This window comes from Montipora foliosa, chromosome 10 (genome assembly GCF_036669935.1).
Source record: "Montipora foliosa isolate CH-2021 chromosome 10, ASM3666993v2, whole genome shotgun sequence".
Lineage (NCBI taxonomy): Eukaryota > Metazoa > Cnidaria > Anthozoa > Scleractinia > Acroporidae > Montipora > Montipora foliosa.
In genome coordinates this window covers 26,247,996-26,275,730 of record NC_090878.1, presented here as the reverse complement: position 1 = coordinate 26,275,730, position 27,735 = coordinate 26,247,996, and the positions used below count along the sequence as shown (strand labels likewise).

The 27,735-nt window shown below is 37.1% G+C and overlaps 1 protein-coding gene across 1 annotated transcript in view; it reads left to right on the top strand.

Moving 5' to 3' along the window:
* LOC137974280 (oxysterol-binding protein-related protein 9-like) overlaps positions 1-27,735 on the top strand; it is a 146,953-nt gene that overhangs the window by 54,717 nt on the left and 64,501 nt on the right. The window contains exons 6-7 of the mRNA XM_068821151.1: positions 13,458-13,505; positions 26,990-27,019. Of these exons, the coding sequence (XP_068677252.1) occupies positions 13,458-13,505; positions 26,990-27,019 (78 nt within the window). The remainder of the gene's footprint in view (positions 1-13,457; positions 13,506-26,989; positions 27,020-27,735) is intronic.

Sequence of the window (27,735 nt, the reverse complement as noted above, 5' to 3'; positions counted from 1 at the left end):
TTCAAATTACCGGTAGGAAATCCTGTGTAAAAGGTAACAAGGGAAGCAAAACAATTGCTACTCGAGTTCCCTGAATTTTTTCTCCAGGTCTGGGAAGGCATCCTTTCTAGAGATTTTCCCCAGCCATCGCTTGGGTATTTCACGCTGGGTGATGACGAAGGAGTGCAGCTCATAATATTCATAATCCTCTTTTTTTGTTTTGGTGTAAATTTCGTCCGGTTCAGGATCTATTACCATTTGATCACGTCCACTTTTCACGTATTCCTCCACTCCGCAAAGCGCATTTAAAAAAAAGAGGATAACTGATAAACCGCGAAAAACAACTGTTAAACTATGATTTAAAATCAAAGCCTTGTGCTTACCGTGAAGGGAAACCCCACTACATCGCATCGTGCAACCAAAACAGCAACTCTTCATTCTTCAGCGAAGAAGGATTTAGCCCAGCTAACAAGGCTCCGGGAATGTCATCTTCAGGAAGAGTAACTGAGTCATTCACTGCACTACTTAAGCACGCCATTTTAGGAGGATTTAGCTCTGGTAAGATCGGAATATCGTATAAAATTTTCCAGACTGAAATACGGCCTACCAAACCGCGCTTTCATGTATTAGAACCTAGGTCGTTCCGCGCGTCCACCATTTTTGAAGAAGGTGTATACTGTCAACTATTCCACCGTTTTTGGGAAAGTTTTTGTGTTAAACTCGAGTCTCTTTTAAAAAGCATATCGATCATCGAAATGTTGACAGCAAAGGCAGAAAGATTCTGAAAAAAGCACCGTGTCATCAGGGCCTCAGCAACCGTAATGTTAACACTCTCAGGAGTTTAGAAAGCTCACCCTCTCCGAAAAGGTCGAGTTACATGTATTCGATCGCCTCAAGATTTTCCTGCATACTTCTTCCGATGTTTTGCATGGATATACGAAACCTCGAGTTACTCAAACGGCTGAAGATTTTCGTTTGTACTTGTGACTTACTGTAGTTTGTGACTTACTGTAAGAAATGTTTTCGCGTGAGAGGTCACATATTGAGGACATAGCAAACCCAAGAGATGGTAAATTTAGCGACCCTATTCCATATCAATATTTCAGTCAGTGGTACATGAAATTTGGTGATGATGTTAAAATTGATATTTCCATAAGGTCGCAATAGTAGCAAGAATGATAAATACGGTAGGAAATAGACAACTTTTTTGAAAGACATGTTTTGGCATGCTTTTGCCATCATCAGTTTAATGAGTTCCTAAGTGTGAACAGTTATAAAGTCTACGGGTAGATGAAAAAATTATTACAACATGACGTAATACAAAAGCGGGTACTAATTACAGCGTGACACCAAACATCAAGGTGTAGACTAAAACGTGAGAAAAGTGTTGTAATGCTGCAATTGTTTGTTAAGTTCAGGTTTGATCTTCTTTATATAAAAAGCTTCTCTGAGTTTTAAATCAATTGAGTTGCTGGCAGAATCCAGAATACTAACACACGAAGGGGAGTATTATTTTGTTCTTACATAAAGGGGATGTGTTGAAATGCTTAAAAATATGCGAGTTTTTATCGCTTTCCGTGTGTTCCTTTATCCTGGTAGAAAAGTGGTGACTAGTTTCGCCAATATAACGGGAATTACAACCCGCACAAGAAAATTGGTAAACTACCATGGATCTTAAACACTAAACATGTTTTTAAAACTAAGTTGATAGTTAGTTCTATTGGTGCTTATAATTATAATTTAGCTAAGTATTTAAGTTCTCTAATTGCTCCACTTTTACCTATAAGTAAGTATTCGGTAAAAGATTCATTCTCTTTTGTTGAAGAGCTCAGGAGTTTCGATTTTAACAACAAGATTCTCATTTCCTTCGATATTGAAAGTTTATTTACCAATATTCCGTTAAATGAAACTATTGATATTGCCGTTGATCTTATTCTCGAGCATGACCCTCAATTTCCTATCAAAAAATCCGACCTTAAGAAATTGTTCTTATTCACTACAGCTCATTTTCTTTTTAATGGCAAATTTCATGATCAAGTTGATGGGGTAGCGATGGGCTCTCCACTAGCACCCATCCTAGCTAATCTTTTTCTTGGTTTCCACGAACAAACGTGGCTAAATAATTGCAACCATTCGAATCACCCTGTACTCTATAGGTGTTATGTTGAAGACACCTTCTGTCTTTCACAACGAACAGGATGCTATATGTCATTTTTTGATTACATCAATTCAGGGCACCCCAACATCAAATTCACTTTTGAGAAGGAGAATGATGGTAAACTCTCCTTTCTTGACATACTTGTTGACAACTCTTCCCGTGATTGTGTTTTTTCAGTTTTTCTTAAAAAAACTTACACTGGTCAATTTCTTTAGTTTTACTCCATCAGGCTATAAAATTGGCCTTATCCGAACTCTTATTGACTGAATCTTTAAAATGAACAACACTTCCTCTGGCCTTCAAAACGATCTTAATCAACTTTCTGACACTTTGAAACGTAATTCACTTCCCTCGCACATTATTGACGGAACTTTCAAGCAGTATCTTGACGGGTCTTTTTCTCAAAAAAGCCGGAACACTAATGATGACAATGATACACGTTATTTTAAACTTCCTTTTGTCGGCCATAATATTCCAAAATAGTGAAACTTCAAATCCGACAACTTACTAAGGGGTTTTGCAAATCTGACCCAACTATCAAATTAGTTTTCACTTCATTTAAAATTAAAGACATGTTTAGTGTCAAAGATCGTACTCCTGTTGCTCTAAAATCCATGGTACAGTACTGTGCAAAAGTAATGAGAGCGAATTTCGACGAATTTTGTCTATTGTTCTTGCGAATTTTCAATGATGTGTCGGCGAAATTTTGCGAGGTATTTCGCATCACTCAATGCGATATTTCGAAGAAAATGCGGCGAAATGATGCGAATTCTTTTGAAATTTCGAAGTAATGAACTTTCCTTGCTGCAAACTCTTTCGAAATTTCGAAGTAACAAACTTTTCTTGCTTTTGAAATTTCGAAGGAATGAACTTTCGTTTCTTCGAATTTTCGAAGCAGTGAACTGTCGTTTAAAATACACTGTACATTATAATTGCAGTAACATACATAACTCGGAACCTAAGGCTCTTTGTTGATTTATTTACACCACGACTGAAGAGCGTTTCAAAAATGAGCTAGAGAGATTTAACCCGCACTCTGCTTCAGTAGAGTAACTGCCCGTTTGTTTTTAGACAAGACAAACCTTCAAGGACTGAATCGTAATGACAACAAGCGGGATTGTAAAACTCCATGATCTGGATTACGCATGCATATTTCTGGTTGAAATCTAACTCCAATTGAAGGTCAAGCTTGCAATGTTTTTATCCTCTTCATAGACAAAAAGCGCTTTGACTTGCATACAATGTACCAGTAGTTCGAAAATGAGAATGATTTCAGAGAAACATAGAATCGGTTCAACAATTCACCAACGTCAAAAAATTGACAAATGTCTATTATTTGCCGTGGGCTGTAAAACTAGTGTCGTCACGCGTTGCGTCTATATTGTCTATATTAAGAACGGCTGTGTAGGAGGCTACTGTAAAACTAAGTAAATGTAAGAAACAAATCTTGATTCATCATCTGGTTTATTTAAGGTTTGCATTGCATTCCAAAAACAAAGAAAACGAATCTGAAATCTACCTAGATTACAAGCAAAAATACACAGACAGTTGCTAACGAATTACCATGATACCATCACGATACCATGATGTCTTGCTGTCTCAAATAGAATTGTTTACGCAAAGGGTTGATCGAAGGAAGCGAAAGCCTTCTTACACTGTACAATGTACTTACCTCAGCCTTGAAAATTCGCTGCACTCTTCAAAACTTCGAAACACGCTTTGAGCATTCTTTGAAATTTCGAAATTTCGCTAATCTTCTCAAATTGACGTTCAAATTTTCGCTGGAACATTCGCATACAATTTCGAAATTTTGAAAGTGTCAAGACAATAGTGCTTTCGAAAATTCATTGAAAGTTCGGCGATATTTCGTTTTTTTCCAAAAATCGCTGGTTAATTTTCGTTGAAAAGTGGCGAAATGTCTCGAAATTCGTCGAAATTATTTTGCTCTCATTACTTTTGCACAGTACTGTAGTTTACCAATTTTCTTGTGCGGGTTGTAATTCCCGTTATATTGACGAAACTAGTCGCCACTTTTCTACCAGGATAAAGGAACACACAGAAAGCAATAAAAACTCGCATATTTTTAAGCATTTCAACACATCCCCTTTATGTAAGAACAAAATAATACTCCCCTTCGTGCGTTAGTATGCTGGATTCTGGCAGCAACTCAATTGATTTAAAACTCAGAGAAGCGATTTATATAAATAAGATCAAACCTGAACTTAACAAACAATTGCAGCATTACAACACTTTTCTCACGTTTTAGTTTACACCTTGATGTTTGGTATTACGTCATGTTGTAATAATTTTTTCATCTACCCGTAGACTTTATAACTGTTCACACTTAGGAACTCATTAAAGTGATGATGGCATAAGCATGCCGAAACATGTCTCTCAAAAAAGTTGTCTGTTTCCTACAGTATTAAAATTGATGTGAAAAATCCAATTAATAATGGGAAATAAAAAAATTATTAATTTACAAGATCCTCTGCATCATAAATATGTTGTAAATAAATTTTATGTTGATAGCTCGATGGTGTTAAAAGCTGATAAAACTGAGCTAAATAATTATATTTTAAAAAGTGGTTTGACAAGCAATCTTGACATGAAAAACCATATTATTAATAATCTGAAAGAAACAACATCGGGTCATCAAGCTATCAATCTCACTCAATTAAACAATGAGCTGAGTAACTTTTTACATCAAAGAGGCGGTACAATGAAAGGACATATTGATCTAAACGGAAACAGTATGTATGGTGTCAAAAATACAGTAAATAAAACGTCTGCTGTTAATCGTGAATATGTAAACAATGAACTCAATAAAAAATTGGATAAAAACAAAGACATTAATATGGGTGTGAATAAAATTGTTAGTTATAGAAATACGAATTATTTAAATGAACTTGTCAATAAATCATATGTCGATCAAAAAGTTTCACAGGCTTCTGGAAGTGTTGATTTGTCTGATTATTTCAAAATAGACTCATCTGGAAATGTCAACCTCATAACCAGAAAAGAATCAATGTAAAAAAAAGCATATCATAGTTCTGATGTAGTCAATTTAGAACAATTAAATGAAGGTATTTCAAAATACCATTGCAAAATAGCAAATCATCAAGCAATTATATAAAGCGCGATGGTTCAACCACTATGACAAATTATTTTAATACAGGTAATCATAAAATCATCAATTCGAAAAAAGGAACAAAGCCAACTGATGCTGTCACTCTTGAACAATTAGGTGAAAGTCATATTTCATATTACGAAAACGGGAAAAACGTATTTGAATATATTATGAAAACAAAAACTGAATTAACTACTTATTTTGGTATATATGGTGCCAGCTTACTTGTTTATAATTTTACACCACATGTAATTAATCAAGCATACAAATTAACCATTGCAAGAAGAACTGATGAATCCGTTTTTAAAGGAAGATGGGATTTTAATTTATTCAAACTAATTCAAGACAATTATAGTGATCATTATACTGCATGCATTGAAATTTGTATTCAAAATAAATACGACCATTAATTCAATAGTACAATATTATCATTTCAAACAACCAATATAAATATAGATTATCAAGCTTACACAAAAATAAATAACCAGTTTCAATATATTAGATGTATTGTGAATTTATCACCTGATGGATCTAGTAATAATATTCAAAGACGTTTATATATTACCTTTCAAGCTTCTTACGTCAATAAGTCACCAAATAGATTACCAATTTACGTACTTATTTATGGTCTCAAGAATGCAAAAAAATGATATAGATATTAGTATTTATGATTAGGAAAAAGCTTACGAAATATCATGTGATGAACAATTTACCATGTGTATGCCGATCAATATGAACGGCTTTGATATTTTAAAAACATCACATTCTTTTCACAGTTATCTTATCACCAATTTATCAGACAAAACTTTTGTCATAAATGGGAGTAAAAGAGTTTTACTTCCTAATGGCTCCATAATCAAACAAATTCAAGTTTCATATAATTCTTTCAAATTAAATTATGAAAAACTAAACATTCAAATTTATTATGGGTTTCGATTTGCATTAAGGACGGTGCCTACTATTGTTATTACGCATACGTTCTGCGCATCTCGAGATACTCGGATTTCCTATCGGTGACGCTTAGTAATACAGGGATATTTTTGCGTTGTTTAAAACTATCCGGAGAAAGTAGATCTTAGTAAGTACTCGTGGTATCCAAAAAGAAAATTGGGGGTAACCATGCATTTTTGAGAGATAATTAAACTTCAATTTGACAAAGAATGCCATACATTGCTTTGTATTTTATAGGTTTTTACAAATATTATTCATGAATTATCTTTTAAAAATGTGTGGTTACCCCCAATTTTCTTTTTGGATTTCAATAACACTTGTTAAGATCTACATTTCCGGCATAATCACACACCGGGGCAAAAATATCTTCAAGTAGCAGGCACCGTGCTTAAACGATTTTTTCGTATCAGATCAGAATACACATATACAAACGTTTAATGTGAATTTACAGTGTAGCATTACAAAACGGCCATTTTAAAGTCAAACTAATCGACAACAATGTGCCGAACACAGAGCTTGATATATTGATTCAATATATTCAGTAAAATAATTAAAATAATATTATAATGACAGACAAACGTAAAAACATTTTGATTGGAACCATATCTCATCAGATTTACCGGAAGACAAAATCCAAGAAATAAAAAAGATGTTTGCACATTACCATAAAAAATTTTGGATATTTAAACAGGCTTTTAAACACAATAAAAGAATGGACTTATCATGTAAAATGAATCCAATCGTTCTAGGATCTATTTCTGGAGCTGGATTACTTTTAGGTACTTATGCAGAAACCAAAAATTATAATCCAAAAATTGAGTTATGTCGTTTTGCTTACACAACATATGCTAAAATATTAACTCATTTACGATCATATCTCCGAGGAATTCCATTTGAAGAAAAAAACTGTTAAATGAAATAAATCTTATCGACGGTATAATTATACATTTAGTTCCAACAGCAAATGAAAAATTAAAATCAATTATGATAAAAAAATTCAAAGTTCAATCAACAAACAAAGCTGATCCCAATATTTATTATAATTATGCAAAGTCTTTTTGGATTTAGTAATTGGGATATCAAATTTCAAATTCCATTTTTCAAAAAGCTTGTGTATTATAAATCTGATTGATATTATCCTTCTTCTATCTTTTTTAACTTGTGGTAAAACCATATTTATTAGATCAAATATCTGACAAACACGGTTTATTGTACATCTTGATATTGATAACTTAGTTTTTAGTTCTATATCTGACAATACATTCTGGATATGGTATTTTCTTATATAGACTGTTTTTTTCCTCATCTTATACAGAATTATTTTCATGAAAATCATTGTAATTAGTTTTTTGCTTGTATTCAGTATTTCTATTTTATAATAAATTAAAAATTAAACCCCGCTTTTAAAATTATTCATTATAATCCACTTTTAGAATTCAAAAAAACACTTTGTGATTTAATTAACATGGATGCTATCTAAACAAGCACCGCTTGTTTTGAATAGCACCATATATTAATTAAAACACAAGTGTTTTAATTAATATGTTGCTATTTTAAAACAACCATAAACACCATGTTTTTTACCTTACTTGTTATCAATAACAGTATAGAATAGCTGTATACAAGCGTGATTCTCTAAAACAATTTATTTTATTAGAACAAAATGCTATAAAATGTTCCAGAACCCCCATCTCCCATACTACTAATGCACAGAAAAATTTAAAGTGACGCACTTACCCCTGTACTATAATTTATGGTAGCAGGAGATTGAAGATTTGCTTCACAAAGGGATATAGGTTTTTCAAGTGAAATTTACTTTGGAATTCACCAGTTTGGCAATGAATTGAGCCGCGTGAGTTTTAAAACAAAACAAGCCCACTCTCAGCCAGCGAATAGGAATCATGCTAAAATTAGAAACCATAAAAGGACTTTGTCAGTTCAAGGTCAAAAAAAAGAGTTTTACTACTGAATATGCACTTTATTCCACTTTATCTCTGAAAACGATATCATTCACTGTTTTTTTTCAACTTGTGTTTTACGGTTAGTTCCAACTTCACGGGTGTTCAGGAAAAAAATTGTACAAGTGCTAGTTTTGATAACATCCTAACAAACTAGACATCAGAACAAAGCTTAAGTGTCATTGTCTGAGAAAGTGTTCCAGGGACCAAAAGTTGTGGTCAACCGATTTGGCTGAAACTTGGCACAGAAGTTGGGTATAATGAGATATTTCAAAAGCCACTTTGGCTCACTTCTCTGAGTTTTAGTTTTGAAGTTACAGGGGGGGTCTCATTTTTTGCCCTTTGAGCACCAAAAATCCAGCCTTCCAGGGGGCATTTTGAAAGTGTGATAAGACCCCACTGGTAAATTGTGCTGCCAAATGAATTTGAACATGAACTCTACTATAATAGAGCTTTCAGGTCATGCATGTAACTTTGTCCTCAAGGTATTTCACAGAGAGGAGCCTGGGGCTAGAGTTTGGCCAAAATTGATGTTAAAATTATAACCCAAAATAGCCATTTTTCAAAATTTCACTATATTCACCTGCCTTCTTGCATAACTTCCAAACCTATACCACTGTTTACTTTAGTCACCCAGTTATCAAAATCAGTTGAGAAAAATTTGGCTTATTATGGTTTATTGAATTTTTGGAACAAACACTTCATGCCCCTCTAAGGCGATGCAAAATAGAATTTTGAGCCTAATTCAGGCCATAAACAAACCAAATTGTTGACAAGAAGCCCTTATTCTGTATTTGGTAAGTGAAAATGAATTGTCAAAGCCAAATCAGTTTCGTTGTTTAGAAATAACACCGATTCTTACCTTAAAATTGATCTAAAACGGGCCCCTGATTAGCGCAACAAACACATAATTTAGCAAATCAAAGGTGATTTTATTCTTTGAAAACCTAGTAACCACCAAAGAACACAAATGACAATGTTCTGATGTACATATAACAATCTTTTTACAAGATGCTTAAATTTTTCTTTGATTTATAGTCGTAAGTTTCATGTCATATTTCCAAGCATTACTCCAAGCATGGAAAGTCTCCATATTTTGTCAGGCCCATTTTTTTTGTATTTTTACCATTTAAATTTAGCTTATCAAAAGTTTCGTCAACGTATAATCTTCGTCTGACCTTGTAATAGCCTGAATAGTTGTTTTAAATACCCAACAGGAAAGGAGCATGACCATACATACGTAGATTACACAGACATATACGAGTTTCAGTGAGCATTATCGAGGTGAACTGTGATTTTCCGAGTCCATTAGAGCTGAAAAAATGAAACCAGCCATCCACGGTTAGGAGAGCTGGATATCAAAAAGCTTGTTTTGCTTTAAAAAAGAAAATAACCCAAAAAAAGCCTTGCATTGAGATGATGCACTTGTTACTACATCAAGCTAGCTGGCCCGCCATTTTGGACTTGAAGAGTGTGGGGACTGGACCGAGTTCCCGTCCAATCCTTCTCCCGTTTTGCGGGAATGTTTTCTGTTTTTCATCAGGTGTTCGAAATTCTAGAAAGTGATCTGTTTCAGGATAATTTTCGATGGCACTTTATTCCTTTGAAGGGGTAAATGACCAGTGCAGTGTCACGTCATGGGCTGTGCAAGAAACAGGAATGCTTCCTTTGTTGTCTTGCGATAGTGACATGACTGCATGATTAAAGCACAAGTAGAAGAGTTCAGGTGTGTCCGAGGAAGAACTGGTGATGCCAAAGGTACAGGTGCTTCAAAGTATCAGTTAGGGATCATATACGCTCACAACTGACATTTATCGTGATCTAGGGGACTCTTCTGACTGAAGAGAGATTTAGAGACGACGATATGTAAATTACGATATTGTCGTCTCAAATTGTTTGTTTATGGTTGATTGATTCGCATGTTAATATCCTGGGTCCTAAACATTCATCAGATTTGTCCAAAAAAAAAACGAGTACGATAAGAATAACTTGAAGGCTGTTTTTTGTCTGCTCGAGCTGCTTGTTTACATTAAGCTTGTTACATGCACACGCTTATCATGCAATGCACAATTCAGTTACCAGTTTCCATTATTTACCCTTTTCGTCAAAGATATTTGCAAACATGCTGCATATAAGTTTTTCGACGAAATTGACATTTTCAGGGAGAAAATGTCACTAAAACGTCGTCGCAAAATCGACCGAATTAGTTGAAGTCCTGAATTTTTCAGGCTTCTCTACGCAATAGCAAAAATTGCTCTCATAACTGCGAAGATCATAGCTTCACTTGATTTCCTATCCGCAGTTCATATATGATTCATTTCATATACCATTTCATCATTAGTTGATATTATTGGATTTGCTTGGAATAATGCATAAGCAATGAGCACACATATGTCGTACTTGAATGGGAACTGACTCTGAATCGTTCTGGAAGAGCACGGAAGATTTGTGTATATTTGTAGAAAAAATGTTTCATTATTTAATTTAAAAAACTGTTTAAAATAATGTTAACTATATTCAATTAAAAGAATAATGAAAAAATATACCTAAACAAGAGTGTTATGTGCTAAAACTCTCTAAAATTCCCTAAAAAAACTCATAAGACTTTCATTCTTTTTTGATAGCGAGGGCCTCTTTTGGTGAATAACAGCTGATTAGTTGTAGTGTAGATGACTCTGAAAACTGCTGATTTGTTGTGCTCAGTGAACAGTACTCTAGACACTGTTGTAGCATGTGGGTGGACTGAGCCCTCTCTTGGTTGGTAGGAATACAGAAAAATAAAAACGTTTTTTCAACGTTTCTGCCTGTGAAATGTTGCTGTTCAGTATTCTCCTATATATACTGCTATTTAAGTTCTAGTATTTGTCAATTTTTTCTAATATTCTTGAGATTTTCTAAAAACAATTCCTGCGGAAGTATGTAGCTAAGCCTATTCTAAGTTGACTTGTCTTGGACGAAACAGGCAAATAAAGGAGACCCGTGGAGTTTCAATGCAAGCTCGCTTGAATTGTGCATTGCGAAACATGACAAGCTGAATGTAAACAAACAGCTCAAGCAGACAAAAAACAGCCTTCAAGTTATTGTTATTGTTATTGTTATTTTTTATATATATATAAAGATAATACTGCGATGAGTTTGTTGAATGTTTAGTGCTCTTCGTAAGGACCCAGGAAATTAACATGGGAATCAATCAACTATGTGAACAAACAACTTGAGACGACAACATCGTAAATTATATAACATTGTCTTTCTTCAAGCAAAAGAGTCTCGTAAACTGCGTTAAAAATCATTTGTGAGCGTACATGATCCCTAACTGATACTTTGAAGCAGCTGTAGCTTTGGCATCACCAGTTCTTTCTCTTCTTCCCCGGACACACCTGAACTCTTCTACTTGTGCTTTAATCATGCAGTCATGTCACTATCGCAAGACAACAAAGGAAGCATTCCTGTTTCTTGCACAGCCCATGACGTGACACTGCACTGGTCATTTACCCCTTCAAAGGAATAAAGTGCCATCGAAAATTATCCTGAAACAGATCACTTTCTAGAATTTTGAACACACCTGATGAAAAACAGAAAACATTCCCGCGAAACGGGAGAAGGATTGGACGGGAACTCGGTCCAATCCCCACACTCTTCAAGTCTAAAATGGCGGGCCAGCTAGCTTGATGTAGTAACAAGTGCCATCTCAATGCAGGGCTTTGTTTGGGTAATTTTCTTTATAAAAGCAAAGCAAGCTTTTTGATATCCAGCTCTCCTAACCGTAGAAGGATGGTTTCATTTTTTCAGCTCTAAAGGACTTGGAAAATCACAGTTCACCTCGATACTGCTCACTGAAGCTCGTATATGTCTGTGTAATCTACGTATGTATGGTCATGCTCCTTTGCTGATGGGTATTTAAAACAACTATTCAGGCTATTACAAGGTCAGATGAAGATTTACATGTTAACGAACCTTCTGATAAGCTAAATTTATCTGGTATAAATATAAAAAATGAGCCTGACAAAATATGGAGACTTTCCATGCTTGGAGAATGCTTGGAAATATGACATGAAACTTACGACTATAAATCAAAGAAAAATTTAAGCATCTTGTAAAAAGATTGTTATATGTACATCAGAACATTGTCATTTGTGTTCTTTGGTGGTTACTAGGTTTTCAAAGAATAAAATCACCTTTGATTTGCTAAATTATGTGTTTGTTGCGCTAATCAGGGGCCTGTTTTAGATCAATTTTAAGGTAAGAATCGGTGTTATTTCTAAACAACGAAACTGATTTGGCTTTGACAATTCATTTTCACTTACCAAATACAGAATAAGGGCTTCTTGTCAACAATTTGCTTTGTTTATGGCCTGAATTAGGCTCAAAATTCTATTTTGCATCGCCTTAGAGGGGCATGAAGTGTTTGTTCCAAAAATTCAATAAACCATAATAAGCCAAATTTTTCTCAACTGATTTTGATAACTGGGTGACTAAAGTAAACAGTGGTATAGGTTTGGAAGTTATGCAAGAAGGCAGGTGAATATAGTGAAATTTTGAAAAATGGCTATTTTGGGTTATAATTTTAACATCAATTTTGGCCAAACTCTAGCCCCAGGCTCCTCTCTGTGAAATACCTTGAGGACAAAGTTACATGCATGACCTGAAAGCTCTATTATAGTAGAGTTCATGTTCAAATTCATTTGGCAGCACAATTTACCAGTGGGGTCTTATCACACTTTCAAAATGCCCCCTGGAAGGCTGGATTTTTGGTGCTCAAAGGGCAAAAAATGAGACCCCCCCTGTAACTCCAAAACTAAAACTCAGGGAAGCGAGCCAAAGTGGCTTTTGAAGTATCTCATTATACCCAGCTTCTGTGCCAAGTTTCAGCCAAATCGGTTGACCACAACTTTTGGTCCCTGGAACACTTTCTCAGACAATGACACTTAATACAGGTAAAAACAGTCTTTGATAAGAATTATGGTTTAAGTGAGTTTTCCTTTTAGTAAGTGTCAGGAGCCAGTAAGACATGAAACCACCAAGAGTTCTTCAATTGCATTTATTGGGTATCGGATGCCGCAGCATGAGCAAAATGACTGCACATTGTTATTAAACTATAATAAATTATTCTTTTCGTAAAGTACCTTCATTAAGCTTTCTTTTGATGTATAGTTTGTTAGGAGTGGGAAGTAACCTTAATAATGTAGTACAGGTTGTAGTGGTGCATGTCACAGTGTTCCAATATTCAAAGCAGCAGGTAATTTACTGAATTATTTTAAATAATAATTATTTTTCCTTTGTTTAGGCTTTGTACACTAAGATGAATGGTGATGTTGAGGCTCAAGGTTCACAGGTGAATGTTGGCATGGAATAATCTGGTGTGGGTTCCAGGCATTTAATGGTGTTGAACTTGAAAATGCATCAAACCTTTACAATAACTGCAAATAAATAATTTATTAGTGTTTTTCATGATCAAGTCGTTGTGGGCCAATGCTGTCATGTTGCTTCCTGGAAATTAAAGCTAGAGGCCACTCAGTGTAACCCTTTCACCCCCGTGGGGTTCCCCATTGACGAGTAAAATCGTCTGGTGTTAGACAGAGTAAAATCTATAAGTGGCACTCTTGGGAGTGAAAGGGTTAGTTTTAGTCTTTAATTTAATTGCCTAATTCAATCAATAACAATAACCTTTATTTAAAGAGGGTAACACCTATTACTATGAAAGTATTCTCCCTAGTGGCCCTCTAAAAACAAAAATACTGAATAGAAATCACACCAATTAAGATAAAAGGATATAGATAAGTAAAATAGAGAATCTATTTACAAAGATATTTACAATGATGATAAAAATTTTAAAAATCAGAATAGCTTTGTACCTTTAAAATTATCCACTGTATAAATTGGGGCAGTGCTGTTAATCAGTGTAGTTTTCGTGGAGTTAAAAGAGGCCATTGGATTTAAGTTAAGAGCACTGAGGTCTTTTATGGTGGAATAAAAGAATGTTCTCCTCATTGCTTTGGTTCTTGGTTTTGGTAAACGGTATGATGTTTTAGGTCTTGTGGGATAATTGTGCTCAAAACGAAGGGGGTCTAAGCTTGCAGTAAGGTATTCTGGTGCTCTTCCGTCAATTTTTGTCTTTAAAAGACCGAATTTGTTGATCTTAAACATTTGATCAATTGGCAGCCACTTAAGCTTTTGAAAAGTATCAAAAGATCGTGCATCCCAAGGACTGTCCAAAATTAAACAGTTCGTCTAGATTGGTTTGGCTACAGTTGCTCCAAACAGTACAGCAATAAGGAAAGAGTGGTTTGATACTTGCATTGTAGAGAAGCAATGGATATTTCGTGGGCAGATATCTCCGAGCTCTTCCTAAAATTGCAATTCTTTGAAGCAGTTTCTGGCGCAGTATGTCAATATGTTCGTTCCAAGTGAGATACCTATTGATGTATACTCCTAAGACACCTTCTGACTCAACCATAGAGAATTGCATGCCGTCAACTGAAAGGTCGAGAGTTTGTTTTGGGGAATTTGCAATTTTCTGTCTGGTCGAGATTATACTGTATTTTGTCTTTGCTGGATGCATTTTCATTTTCTTTTCTTTCGCCCGCTTCGATACTGCATCAATGTCAGGTCTACATGTAATTTTCTCCTCGACGTCAGCCAAGGTAGGCGCAGATGCATAAAGGGTCAAGTCATCGGCATAAATGCCAATGTTGTTCTTCAGTACTAAAGGAAGGAGAGCAGAAAAAGGGCGGGACCAAGAATACTTCCCTGCGGTACACTGGATTGAATACTGAGCTGTTCAGAGAGTTTACCGTCGACACAAACCTTCTGATACCTTCAGCTGAGGTAACTTTCGAACCATTTGAGGGAGTTGCTGTTCAAGCCATAAATCTGAAGTTTCTTCAGCAGCAGTTTATGGTCTACAACGTTGAAAGGTTTGCTTAAATCGCTTGTAACAACACCTGTAAAAAGGCCTTTATCCATTGCCTCCAGCCATTCATCTGTAATTTTTACAGGGATGGTTTCACAGGAGTGGTTAGCTCTAAAACCTGGTTGACATTTGTACAATAAATTGTGAGTAGTAAGAAAAGAATTGAAGTGATTGCAAACATGTTTCTCGAGAATCTTTGAAATGAGGGGGAGGACGGATATAGGTCTGTAATTGTCAACATTGTTTTTACTCTCCTGTTTGTAAATCGGAGTGACATGAGCCAGTTTGAGCTGAGCTGGGCAGATACTGTTAATTATGCTGCAGTTTATTACTTTTGCTAGACTTGGAGCAATTGCAGGAATGATTAATTTTAACAACAAGGGGCTGATTCCATCAAGTCAGGTTGCAACATTTGACAGGAGTGATTTGATGATCTTAAAACTTCGCGATCTGAAATTGTGGGTATGCTGAATTCTGCAGATTTGTTAGCTTTGTTACGTCTTACGAAATCCACCAAACTAGTTAGATCGGGTTCAGTATTGATGGTCTTATCAATGATGTTATCAGCAATAGAGATGAAATGCTCGTTGAATACGTTGGATATTTCCTCTGGGGTAGTATAGCTGGTTCTGTCTTTGGTTACAGAGTTTATTTCACTCAACTGTCTTACATTAGTAGGGAAAATGCTCTTTAAGGTCTTCCATAGGACTCTGGAGTTCAATTTGCTGTTGTCTATTTCATTAATAACTGCTTCTTTTTTGGCTTATTCAATAAGTCGAACTACTTTGTTTCTAGCAGCATTAAAAGACACTTTTTGGATTCGTCCTTTTTCAAGCTCTTTCTTGAGCCGATCGTGGTCTTTGATAGCTGTGAGAATTTGATCTGAAAGCCATGATGGTTTCTTCATAGATTTAACTCTGACTGATTTAAGTGGAGCGTGTTGATCTACCACATCGCGTACAAGGGCTTCCCAAGTTGATAACATTTCATCTGGGTCATTGTCAAAGGTGTCAAGGACGGTCCAAGGTACTTCATTTAAATCTTTAATGAGGCTATCAGTGCACTTTCTTGGTGGATTTCAAATTTACATTTTGTTTGCGAACCAAAATAGTAGGGTTGTGATCGCTGAGTCCAAATGATGGTGATTTTATACTTAAGACGTGCTCATCAAACACGTACCAGGTTTTTATGATACCTCTTTTTGTGTAACATTTGTAATGATCATGGCATTTTACAAAGGAGTGGCACTGGAGCTATTACCCTAATTTGAAGCTCATAATTTTCCTGTGGTACTTGTACAATGAGGTACAGTAAGATTGATCACGATGTTACATGTACATTTTCAACTTATTTGGTTTTACATTGTCAATAAGCTTTAATATACTGTAGGTCACAATTCAATTTCTCAATCAGCTTAGTTACCGTCTGTATCACTTATATCCCAGAGCTTAAGATGACCAAGGATTCAGCTCAGCATCAGAGTGATGTTAACAGGTCTAGGAGCAATTTTCCAGACCCAGAAACCAGATATACAATCATTCAATGCAAACGGCAGTAAATATGCAAATATGCAATATGCACTCATGCATGTGGAGGAACTACAGTCATGTACATGTAAGGTACTACACTGAGAATACATGTAAGTTGCATAATTCGTCACTGATGGAGGTCAAACAGGAGGCTGGGACAGCACTACAAAGAACAAGCACTTCAAAGAAAAATTCTCAAGATTACGGTAGTTATGGTACATGTAGCTTAAAATGTCCCATCCTTTTGCCTCAAAACAAATGGTTTCATCCTCACAGTGTCTCCTTCACTCAGTTTAAATACGTGGGCATTGGCATTGTTTAAGTACCAGGCTTGCCTCTTTTGGACATCTTTCAGCCTCTCTTTTGTGACTTGTGTTCAGGGTTCTTGGTGACAAGAGAGTACCAGTTGTGGGCAGTAGTGTCCTTGTCCTCCTGTTCATTTAGCCGACTTAACAGCTGCCTCAACTTTACCTTTGTCTTACCGCTGTACAGTACCGCGCAAAAGTAAGTTACCAGTCTCGTCTCGTTTCTCGCGAGACGAGACTCTCATCTCACAAGAATCACTGATGCGGCAAGATTGGCATAAATTTTGATAAAAGTCTGATGGCCACACGAATGTTTGCAAGTTTAAAGGACAAAACCGCGCTCTTGTCGAGTGTGAAACACGAATCAAAATTACAACACTGTTAAAACCGTAAAAGAATTAAATCATGCCAATTGAGTAACGCTTAGTTTTTTTTACTGCGGTGGCATTGTGAACAGATCTCTGTGAAATTCTAGAGAATGATCAGACGCCGAAATCACCGTATGAAATAAGGCGAATTCAGATATTTTGTGTTTTTCCATTCTAATGATAAAAAATGCAAGACAAAAATTCCGGCATACAAAGATGGAGAATAGTTCTACTGAATATAACCAACACCTAAAACTTATTAATTTTACAAGGTATTAAATATTTCCAGCGTTTCCTACTTTAACTTGAGACTTGAAAAAAAATTAAACTGCAAGTTCTGAAATAATTCATACTGCCCATTTCATCCAGCCCTTTTTTCCCTTTGCAAGGATTCGTCATTTGCGACGACACATGTGCGACATTGCGTTATCGGACGTATCTTACTTGAAATGCCAACAGATAGATTAGTCCGTTCAGTAAGCAAAATACAGCAATTAATTATGACTTCCTTTTAGTTTGGAGGATTTATTGCGTGTGATTGTTTTGTGTTTCTTCCGCCCATGAGATAGATAGATACCTGGTAGTTTATTGCAGCATTTTACAAGACAGTCACTAGACTGAATTGCATAAGAATTTAATACATAGTAATTGATATGAAATATTTACATGTAAAAATTATTGTTATAGCTATTTCTAACTAAATACTAAATATTAAAATCTAAATAATGTTCATTGCTGGAAAGAAAGTGTTCTTAAAACGATTTGTACGAACCTTAAAATTCTTAAAAGGGCGCGGCTTCCTAAAATTATACGTAGATTGAAATTCTTCTCCGGAGAAAGTGATGGAATTTGTGGTCTATACATGTATCTAGCTGAATGTAGGTGAAGAGTTTCTCACACAGCCCAAAGCGTCTTTCTTCAAGCATGCATAGATTGAAATGAGATACATGTAGGTTTTTGCATTATGAACTTGTTGGTGTGATGACAGATGAGGCGTGCCTCTGCACACTCTCAGATGTCGTGGCATACGTAGATATGCAGGGAGGCTATGACGAAAAGACAGGCGTGCAGTACTCTAATACCAGTCTTACACATCTGCCATAGAAATTAAGAATATCATTTGATGGAACACTAGCTCGTTTAAGTAAGATCAGAAAATAGAGTCTCTTACTAGCTTTCTTAATCGTGTCAGAAATGTGGTCATTCCACAGCAAGTTATTTGAGATGTCTAGGCCTAAAATCTTAACTTCGGTGACATAATCTAGAGTTTTGTCATTAATCGATATGGGAACAGAAGACTGTTTCATCGCCACGTTCTCTTCAGGTGGAGCCCAATAAACTTAAAAAGACAAATATTTTTATGGCAGTGCGATGGATTTAAGCCTATGCATTGAAGAAAATCGATTGATTAACAGTTTTTACATGCTGCAGCTCAAGGTTATCGAAAAATTTCTCCTTGACATCAACTTGGAATCAAAGTGTAGATTTCGTGGTTTGAATGTTGACATGCATTTGGAATGCAAGAGTTTCACAATAATACACTGCCGCCAATCACATTTTCGATTACCATTTGAGATTTGGGTGCTCTGTTTTGGAGTGTGAGCTTAACCTCCTTGGAAAAGTTTACGTCCATGTAGACACAGTTTTTCGAACTGTCTTGCGAAATGAAAGTCTCGTCTCGTCTGGTGAGGCGAGACTCTGGTCTTGCCAGCGGGTAGTAACTTCTTTTAATTTGAGCGGTACTGTAAGGGAAAGTGACCAGATATTCAGTGTCCCATTCCTTTGTCAGCTTTTGGAATTCTGCAGCAATGAATTGGGGGCCATTGTCATATAAAATTATTGCAAAATTGGCTTTGAGCTTTCTGACCTCTGTTCCAGACTCAGTTGTGTAGTCAGCTGTCCAGTTCCCAATGATCAATATGATGATCCACTGTCACCAAGTAGTCTTGCTGATTCTGGGTAGCGAGGTCTACAGCAATTTTCTCCCAAGGACTCCTTGGAATGTCATGACTCATAAGACTCAAACAATCTGCAGGGTTCACAGGTCGCAATCCAGTGCCTGAGTTCAGAATTCAAACCTGGCCAATGGATTCTCTCTCTCGCTCTCCTTAAGCAACCTTCTACACCAGCTTGTGACGCCTTTATGGCTTTCTTTATTTCAGCCCTCAGTCCTTGAAGTACAACAAGGTGCCCCCTTAAAAGCTAGGCAATCATAAATGCTAAGTTCATTTCTCATGTTATAGTAAGGCGTCAGCTCAGGGGAAACCTCGATTTTCAGGCCATCCTTTTAGTATGGTTGTAGGGTTCTATCATTTCATTCGCGAAATGGATGTTTCGTATCCTTTCTTGGGTAGTATAGGATAGTCTCAAACTTGGTCATCATGTCTGCCAGGTGCTAGGTATGACCAGGGGTGTATTGGATCTCTATATCATACAGTAAGTGAGGCTTCTGAGGAGCATGCCTTGTAGACGCTTTGGTGCCCTAATCAAGCAGTTTCTTCGCAATACACTGTAGATTCTAAGGGTTTGTGGTCTGTCTTGATGACAACATGGCAGCCATAGATTAACTGATTCCATATCTCTAGTGTGAAAACAATAGCCAACATTTCTTTCTCAATCGTTGCACAGCTAGTCTCAGGATCTATCAAGGCCCTACAAGCGTAAGCAAGGTAGGGCCGACCTTCTTGCATGAGGAGAGCACCAAAGCCAAGGCTACTGGCATCGCACTGAATGACAAGTTCCTTGTTTGGATGGTAGTAAGCAAGAACTGGAGCTTGAGTGACTAGCTGCTTTATCTCACTGATAGCCTTGCCTTCAACATCTCCCTAGTACCACTCAACTCCCATCTGGATAAGTCTCCTGATTTGAGAAAGTCTTGGCAAGAACTTAGTGAGGTAATTAACAGTGCCATTCAGTCTCTCTATGCCCTCCTTGGCCTGAGGTGTTTCTTGTTCAAGAATGGCATCCACATTTTGGGATCAGGTTGCAGGCCTTGTGCAGTCAGCAGATGGCCCATGAATTCTACCTGTTGCACTCTCAACACCACTTTGTCCTTGTTGATCTTGGTGGACCTCAGTGCTCCAATAGTGATGAGAGATTCTTATCATGTTCTTATGTAGCTGCAGCGAGGCAGGGCTCGAAAAATACTTCAATTCCACCTTGCCAGTTGGGCAAGTAAGTCAAATTTTCCTTGTCCGGGGCACTTACAGTGTACCCGCTTGCCCAAGTTTTCAAAGTCATTAATAATTCATGACCCAAAAATGGAAGTCATACTACAGGCATGTTTTAATATAATAAACCCATCTTGACTGTAGTCCTCTTAGTGCTTATCACTTTCATGTTTACGCCATTATATTGTAATACTTCCACAACTTTTTACTTCTTCATTCCGCTTTTATGAAGTTGTAGTTGGTTTGTAATAATTAACATTTGATGAACACTGTAAAAATCACATTGAAGTAGTGTGTACCCTACATTTTCAGATACTCTATACAGCCTTGAATGAATTTTTTCAACTCATTAAAGATCGTGTTTGAGTCCTTGAATGTTCACCTGCATCTTGTCTAGCTCCACGAAATCATAGTGAAGAGAAGCACAAGAAATTTATAACATGCAGAGCTAACAACAAGTCGCATTCCCACTTCAGTTTTGACGAATTTTCCCTGCTAGCAGAGGTCTCTTCTTTTGGGTTTGCTGGGTTGACAAGTACGGGAGAAGAGAAATTTATAACATGCAGAATTAAGAACAAGTCGCCTTCCCACTTCAGTTTTGACACAGGCACAGTGTCAAATTTTCCCTGCTAGCAGATATAGAGGTCTCTTTTCTTTTGTGTTCGCTGGATTGAGGAGTACCGGAGAAGAGACCTCTTCCATGGGTCGAAACTCGCTCTGATCCAACTGCATGCCCCATGATATGTTTGCTGACTGTTACTTGAGCCCACTATGTCCCTTGTATTCCTTTACATTAATTCTGCTGCTGTTAAGTGAGCCCACACAACATGAAGTATGACGTGAGGATTTGGTCACTAAGTAACCGCTGTGCATGCTCAACACAGTGAATGTTGACCCATGGCAGAGGTCTCTTCTCCTGTACTTGTCAAACCCAGCAAACTCAAAGGAAAAGAGACCTCCTCTAGCAGGGAATGTGAACTTGGGAAAGCCAGTGGGAGCACATTTTTTCACATCCAGCCCCCCAGGATTTTAAAGATGCTACCATTGTGACAATCTACAAAAGAAAAGGGGATTGTGCAGAGTGTGGCAATCATAGAGGAATCTCAGTTCTGTCAGTAGCAGGAAAGATACTGGCCAAAATTCTACAACACCGACTACAGTCCGTGGCTGAAGACATTCTTCCTGAGAGTCAGTGTGGATTCAGAGCCAACAGATCCACGCAAGATATGATATTCACACTGCGGCAACTGCACAAAAAGTCAGCTGAGCAACGTCAACCTTTTATTGTCACCTTCGTAGATTTCAGCAAGGCTTTTGATACTGTCGACAGAGACACACTGTGGAAATTACTGAGTCGTTACGGTTGCCCGCAAATCTTCATCAGAGCGTTGCGCAGTTTCCATGATGGCATGACTGCCAGAATTTGCTGTGGTGATGGATGTTGAGACCCATTTAGTGTTGGACATGGTGTGAAACAAGGCTGCGTTCTGGCGCCAACCCTATTCACTATTTTCCTTGCTGCTGTCCTAAAAAGCATGCCAGAAGAACTTGGTGATCTCTACATACGAACCAGAAGTGATGGTGATCTTTTCAATCTCAGGCGCCTGAAAGCAAAGAATAAAATGCAGGAACTGGTGCACTGGTGACCCACAGTCTTCAGGCAAGGCAAGATCTACTGACAGCCTTTGCTGAAGAATCAAAGAGATTCGGACTAACGATCAACATCAAGAAAACAGAAGTTCTAATCCAAGACACCCATAACAAAAAGTTGAACCCTCGAGTGGTGCTCCTGAATGGTACCCCACTGGCAGAAGTAGACAAGTTCACCTACCTGGGCAGTACCATCTCCAACAACGGAACTATAGATGCAGAAATATCAAGAAGAATCCAATCGGCAGCGTCGGCCTTCGGAAAACTGGGAAGCCGTCTATGGGACCAGAGAGCAATCCATCTGAAAACCAAGATGAAATGATCACCATGCAATTGTAATTCCAACACTTCTGTACAGCTCAGAAACTTGGACTGTCTACAGACGCCACATAAAGAGACTCGATATGGTACAGTAGAGACATCTCCGCCAAGTAATGGACATCTCGTGGAAAGCCCATGTATCTAATTTTCAAGTACTGGAAAGGGCAGGAATGCTCAGTGTTGAAGAAATGATCACCACGTGTCAACTAAGATGGATGGGACATGTTACACGCATGGAGAACAGTAGACTACCAAAGGCCGTCTTCTATGGAGAACTAAAAGAAGGCTCAAGAAAAGTTGGGGCACCGCGACTACGCTACAAAGACACGTTCAAGAGGCATCTGAAGAACATTAATGAGTTAGAAAATTGGAGGGAAAAGGCCAAAGATCGCGTGACATGGCGGAAGGTGGTGGCTGGTGCTGCCGATGCCATCAGAAGAAGAAATGTACAGTTGTGGACGGGCAAGAGAATGCGCAGGCTGGAGAAAACACCTACACATGCTGAAGCAGCCTACACCTGTGACATTTGCGGCAGGACTTTTGAGGCACCGATCGGACTGACCTCGCACCTGCGACACAGACATTAACTCCTCTCCGTGTCATCGTCGATATCGACAGACTGCTAAAGAAGAAGATGTATGTATGTATGTATGTATGTATGTATGTATGTATGTATGTATGTATGTATATATAGACAAATACTGAGAGAAAACAGTGGGCTGAACTTCTTACTGGTCCAACTTGATTTCAAGTGACGTTTTGGCTGTTCAGCCTTCCTCAGACAAACGTTAAAAACTAAAAATAAAAAAATATTTACAATTTTTAGTTTTTAGTTTTTAATGTTCGTCTGAGGAAGGCTGAACAGCTGAAACGTCACATTAAATCAAGTTGGACCAGTAACAAGTTCACCCCACTGTTTTCTCTCAGTATTTGTCTATAAATTTACGTGGTGGTACTGCATCCTTTGGATCCTTCTGCTGTGAGTCCATTATTTGCGTAAACCTTCTTATTCTATATATATATATATATATATTTATTAAAAACTGAACTACGGATATCACCTTTCCAGCATTTTCATTGGCTCGCTGGACACAGCTTATCAGCTCATATACATGTACTACCAAATATGGTCAATGAACTCAGCAGCAAATACACAGTTTTGCGGCTCCGAGAAAAAATGGCCGACAAAAGCCGGTTTGGATCAGAATTGACCGAGGCAGAAATCAGTGGTTTGGTTGACAATGCTACCCCCTTGAACACCAAAAAGGTCACAAAATTTGGCATGAAACTATTCAATGGTGCGTATCTAATTTTTTTAATGCCTATGTAATTATTATTATTATTATTTTATCGGAAACATCTTTCTTGCAACTTTTTTAGGACATCTTGCAGATTCTGGAACGGCAAAAATATTCGCGTCAGATTCATCCTCAGGATCTGCAAGGCCACCCTGATGGTTTTTTGTTGATGGTAGCGAACCGGGACATTGCCTGTTCAGTTCAAAGTACTCGATTCCGTTAGGTGTTTGTCTGAGGGTAAGCATTCCAGACTTCATTTCACGTTGATTTTCTCGTCCTCGTCTTCCAAAAAACAGTCCAAGGTAAAACCAAGTTGTCCTTTGTAGCTGTGTGGGATTCTTTGTGTCAGCAAGTCCAAGTTCGCCGCAGTCGATGAGCTTCTGAATCTGCTGCTTCGAGATTCTTGTGAACCAAACCAGCTATCTTTCCAGATTTTCGGAGGTCCTTAACGAATGTGTCCAAAACTTTGTTGGCTTCAGTAAAAGCAGCGTGACTGGTTATTGAAAACTGTTTACTTCACGGTGGAGAACGAAGAAAGCGTTTAATGGCAGCTCGGATAGACTTAAGTGGTGTTTTCTTGTAAAATGAACCGTCTTGCTTTTGCGCAGATGTGTAAAGACTCTTGAGACAAGCATTCAATTCCTCCATGTCCATATCCTCTATCGGCGTTGAAAATTTACTGCCCCCGGGACTTCCAAGCCAGTCTAAAAAGGTTAGTGAAATGTCAGTGTTAATCAACAACACGCACGAGTTAAAACCGCTAAAAATTACTTGGCCCATTTAAATCCAAAATTGGATGCCCTTTTCCAGAACCCACGACACGTAGAAAGCGGTAAGTTCAACCCTGATGTTGATGAAATTTGGTTTTGCAATGTGCCGATCGGAGCCAGTACTCTTGACAACATGCTGAAATCCATGAGTAAGTGAGCAGGCATTGACCCTTAACACTGCCTCAGGGCAACTTGGGGAACAATTCTGTCTGATAGCGACTGTGAAACACGACACATCAAGGCTATAACCAGCCACAAATCTGACCAGTTGGTTAAATCTTACAATGAGCGACCATCCCTCAACCAGCAGCACAAGATGTCGCACATCCTCAGTAATTTTGTCCTTAACAGCAACGACGGGTCCCATCCTTCAACCCAAATCATGGAAAACAGGGCTTCATTACTCCATCATCAGTCTAAAAGTGGATCAGGTCAAATTGAGGCATATCCAGCGTCAGATCAGATCCTGCAACGAACACAACAAATAATGTGACACGCTTGGAGCAAGAAAACCATTTTCCTCCTCAACTAAATTTTTACAATTGCACCGACGTTCAAGTTTTCAACAATTTTGGTCCTTCAAATTAACTTCCTTTTGTAGGAGACTCCTTTAGAGAGTGTTTTTCGTTTGTAACTCCACCAAATATTGACATTCCTTCCTTTGCTGGACTCTTTTTCGATCTCATTCAGCGAGTTTGCGAAGCTGTTGTCAGCGTTGTCAATCATGTATTTTGACATTTTTGTCAATCATTCTATTTTTGCATGTTGCCATTTTGTGCCAAATAAATTCAACATAAAAGAGTTGTGATGTTGGGGTTTTTAATAAAACAATAACTATATTCTACTCGGGCTTGCTTGATATGAAATGATCATAACCAACTCGGCGCTAGGCGCCTCGTTGGTTATATATATCATTTCATATCCAGCGCGCCCTCGTAGAATAATTGTTAAATATATATATATAGATATATGTACATGTATTTAACTAGCTGCAAACAGTACTGTTTCGGCCTTCTGGGCCTCATCAGTGCAGTGCTGATGTCTGGGATGGAGGTTAAGCTTATAAAGCCACCCCAAATGTCCCACACATGTGGCACATCTAAGCCATGCCAGAGTGCTCAAACTAGCGAGCTAGTGAGCATCCGCAATTGCTAGCGGCAATGACTCATCCCAGTAGAGTGCTCAATTTGGACAGTGCTGTTTCGGCCTTGTATATATATATACATAAAGGTGGAGGTAGAGTCAACCTTGGCGTAAAGTGCTCAATGCTGTGGTAGCTGTGCTAAGTATACATAAGGTGAAGGATTAAAGAGGACGCATTGATTCTCTGTGACTCTGAGTTTCGCGCGTAGGCGCTCTGAAGTTTTGTCTGACGAGCACTCAGGCGCGAAACTCAGAGTCACAGAGAATTGATGCATCCTCTTTAATCCTTCAACTTATGTATATATATAATTATATAAATATATATATTAAATTAACTTAGTTTCGGCCTGCGCAAGTTATTCACATCGCTTTTTGCGACAGTTCTGTTTCGTATAGTCACAAAGTCACCACACTCATCAGGCAACTTAAGCGAATTGCCCGAAACTAAGTTCATTTAATAGTTATTGCTCCCCTCAGAAAAATACTCAGAATTTACATATAATTATATATCTAATTATATATATATATATAGAGAGAGAGAGAGAGGATATTACATGGCCACGCGGGGATACGAATTTAATCTTCGAGGGCTGAAAGTATCTCTCACGAGTGAGCAAAGCGAACGAGTGAGAGATACTTTCAGCACGAGAAAATAAAATTTGTGTCCTTAAGCTGTCATGTAATGTTCTGTTTATTATGTATATATTGATGAAATGTCCAGATTTAAAACAACTTGTTTTTTCCATTTCCAAAATGATGAAAAAGTGGTCACCAACCGCTAAAACACACATGTTGTGTAACATGAAACAAGATATGAAAGTTATGAAAAGCAAATCATGATAATGTAAAATTTTGCAATAAAAATGTTAATGTAGTAGAGAGGCATTATACTGAAGCACAAAAGTATCTTACAATGAAGGCGAAGCCCACATTTTATTTGCTAATCGTGTTGATTACCATGACGACACCTATATCCTCACATGTGAAAGATAAAAATGATATGTTCACTGCGCGCGGTGAAGATATGATTTTTTAGTAAAAGGAGAAATCCTGGTATTTCATCAGTATCTGTATAATAAATATATTGATATTGATAGTTGTCAATAAGAAAGAAAATTGATAAACAGACAAATGAAAGGTTTTTCAAGAATGAATTAAAAATGAAACATTTAAATTAAATCTTCCTCATGTACAGAGAAAGGTGTTAATATTTTAAATGGTTTTAAATTAATTAATTAAATTAATTTTATTAATGATTAACAAAGTTCAATTATTGACAATATAATTTTAAAAATGACAGTTTGTTCTTATGTTAACAATTTTATTTCTTAGCAAGTTCTTTCCATTTTCAGAGGTATGCCATTTTGAAGGAAACATCAAATGTAAGTTGGATAAGTTTTTATTCTCTGTTTTTATCTTTACATTATTTTGTTCACAATGTTTTATTATTTTTTACGGTGAGTCGCATGCTATTTAACTTTAGTTTTTGACTTATATTGGCTTTAAGGCAGATATTGTGTGGCATTTTGACCTGAACCCAAGCTTACTTTGGAAGAAGATTATCTGAAGATTATCACAGACTTTTTTATAATAATTTTCACAACTTGCAGCACAAAGAATTTCACTTATAATAGGTTTTCTCCATTCCTAGATAGCCTCATGAATAGACTTCATCATGTTGCAACTGCCTACATGTAATAAATTATTGTGACAATTATTTCTTGGAAAGTCTTTTCATATGCCCAGTCTAATATTACATCATGGCCTCCATTGTTGTTCTCAATCTTATGGAGGGTCCTCTGATATTGTGATGATGAGAATTATGCAACCAGTTTTGGATTGTGGTTGCTCTGAAATTACAGTGTATCTTAAAGTGGTACTATGATCAAAACATAATTTTCTTTTTTTTCTTCAGATTTTGTGGTTGCTCTGAAATTACAGTGTATCTTAAAGTGGTACTATGATCAAAAATTATTTTTTTCTTCAGATTTTGAGAGCCTGTTCGCTTAACACCTAACTGGCAAAATTTTGAGCTTTGAGTTTTATCCAAAGGCTGTTTATTTTGAGTGTAAGTTTTGGATTTCACAGTCCGCCATTA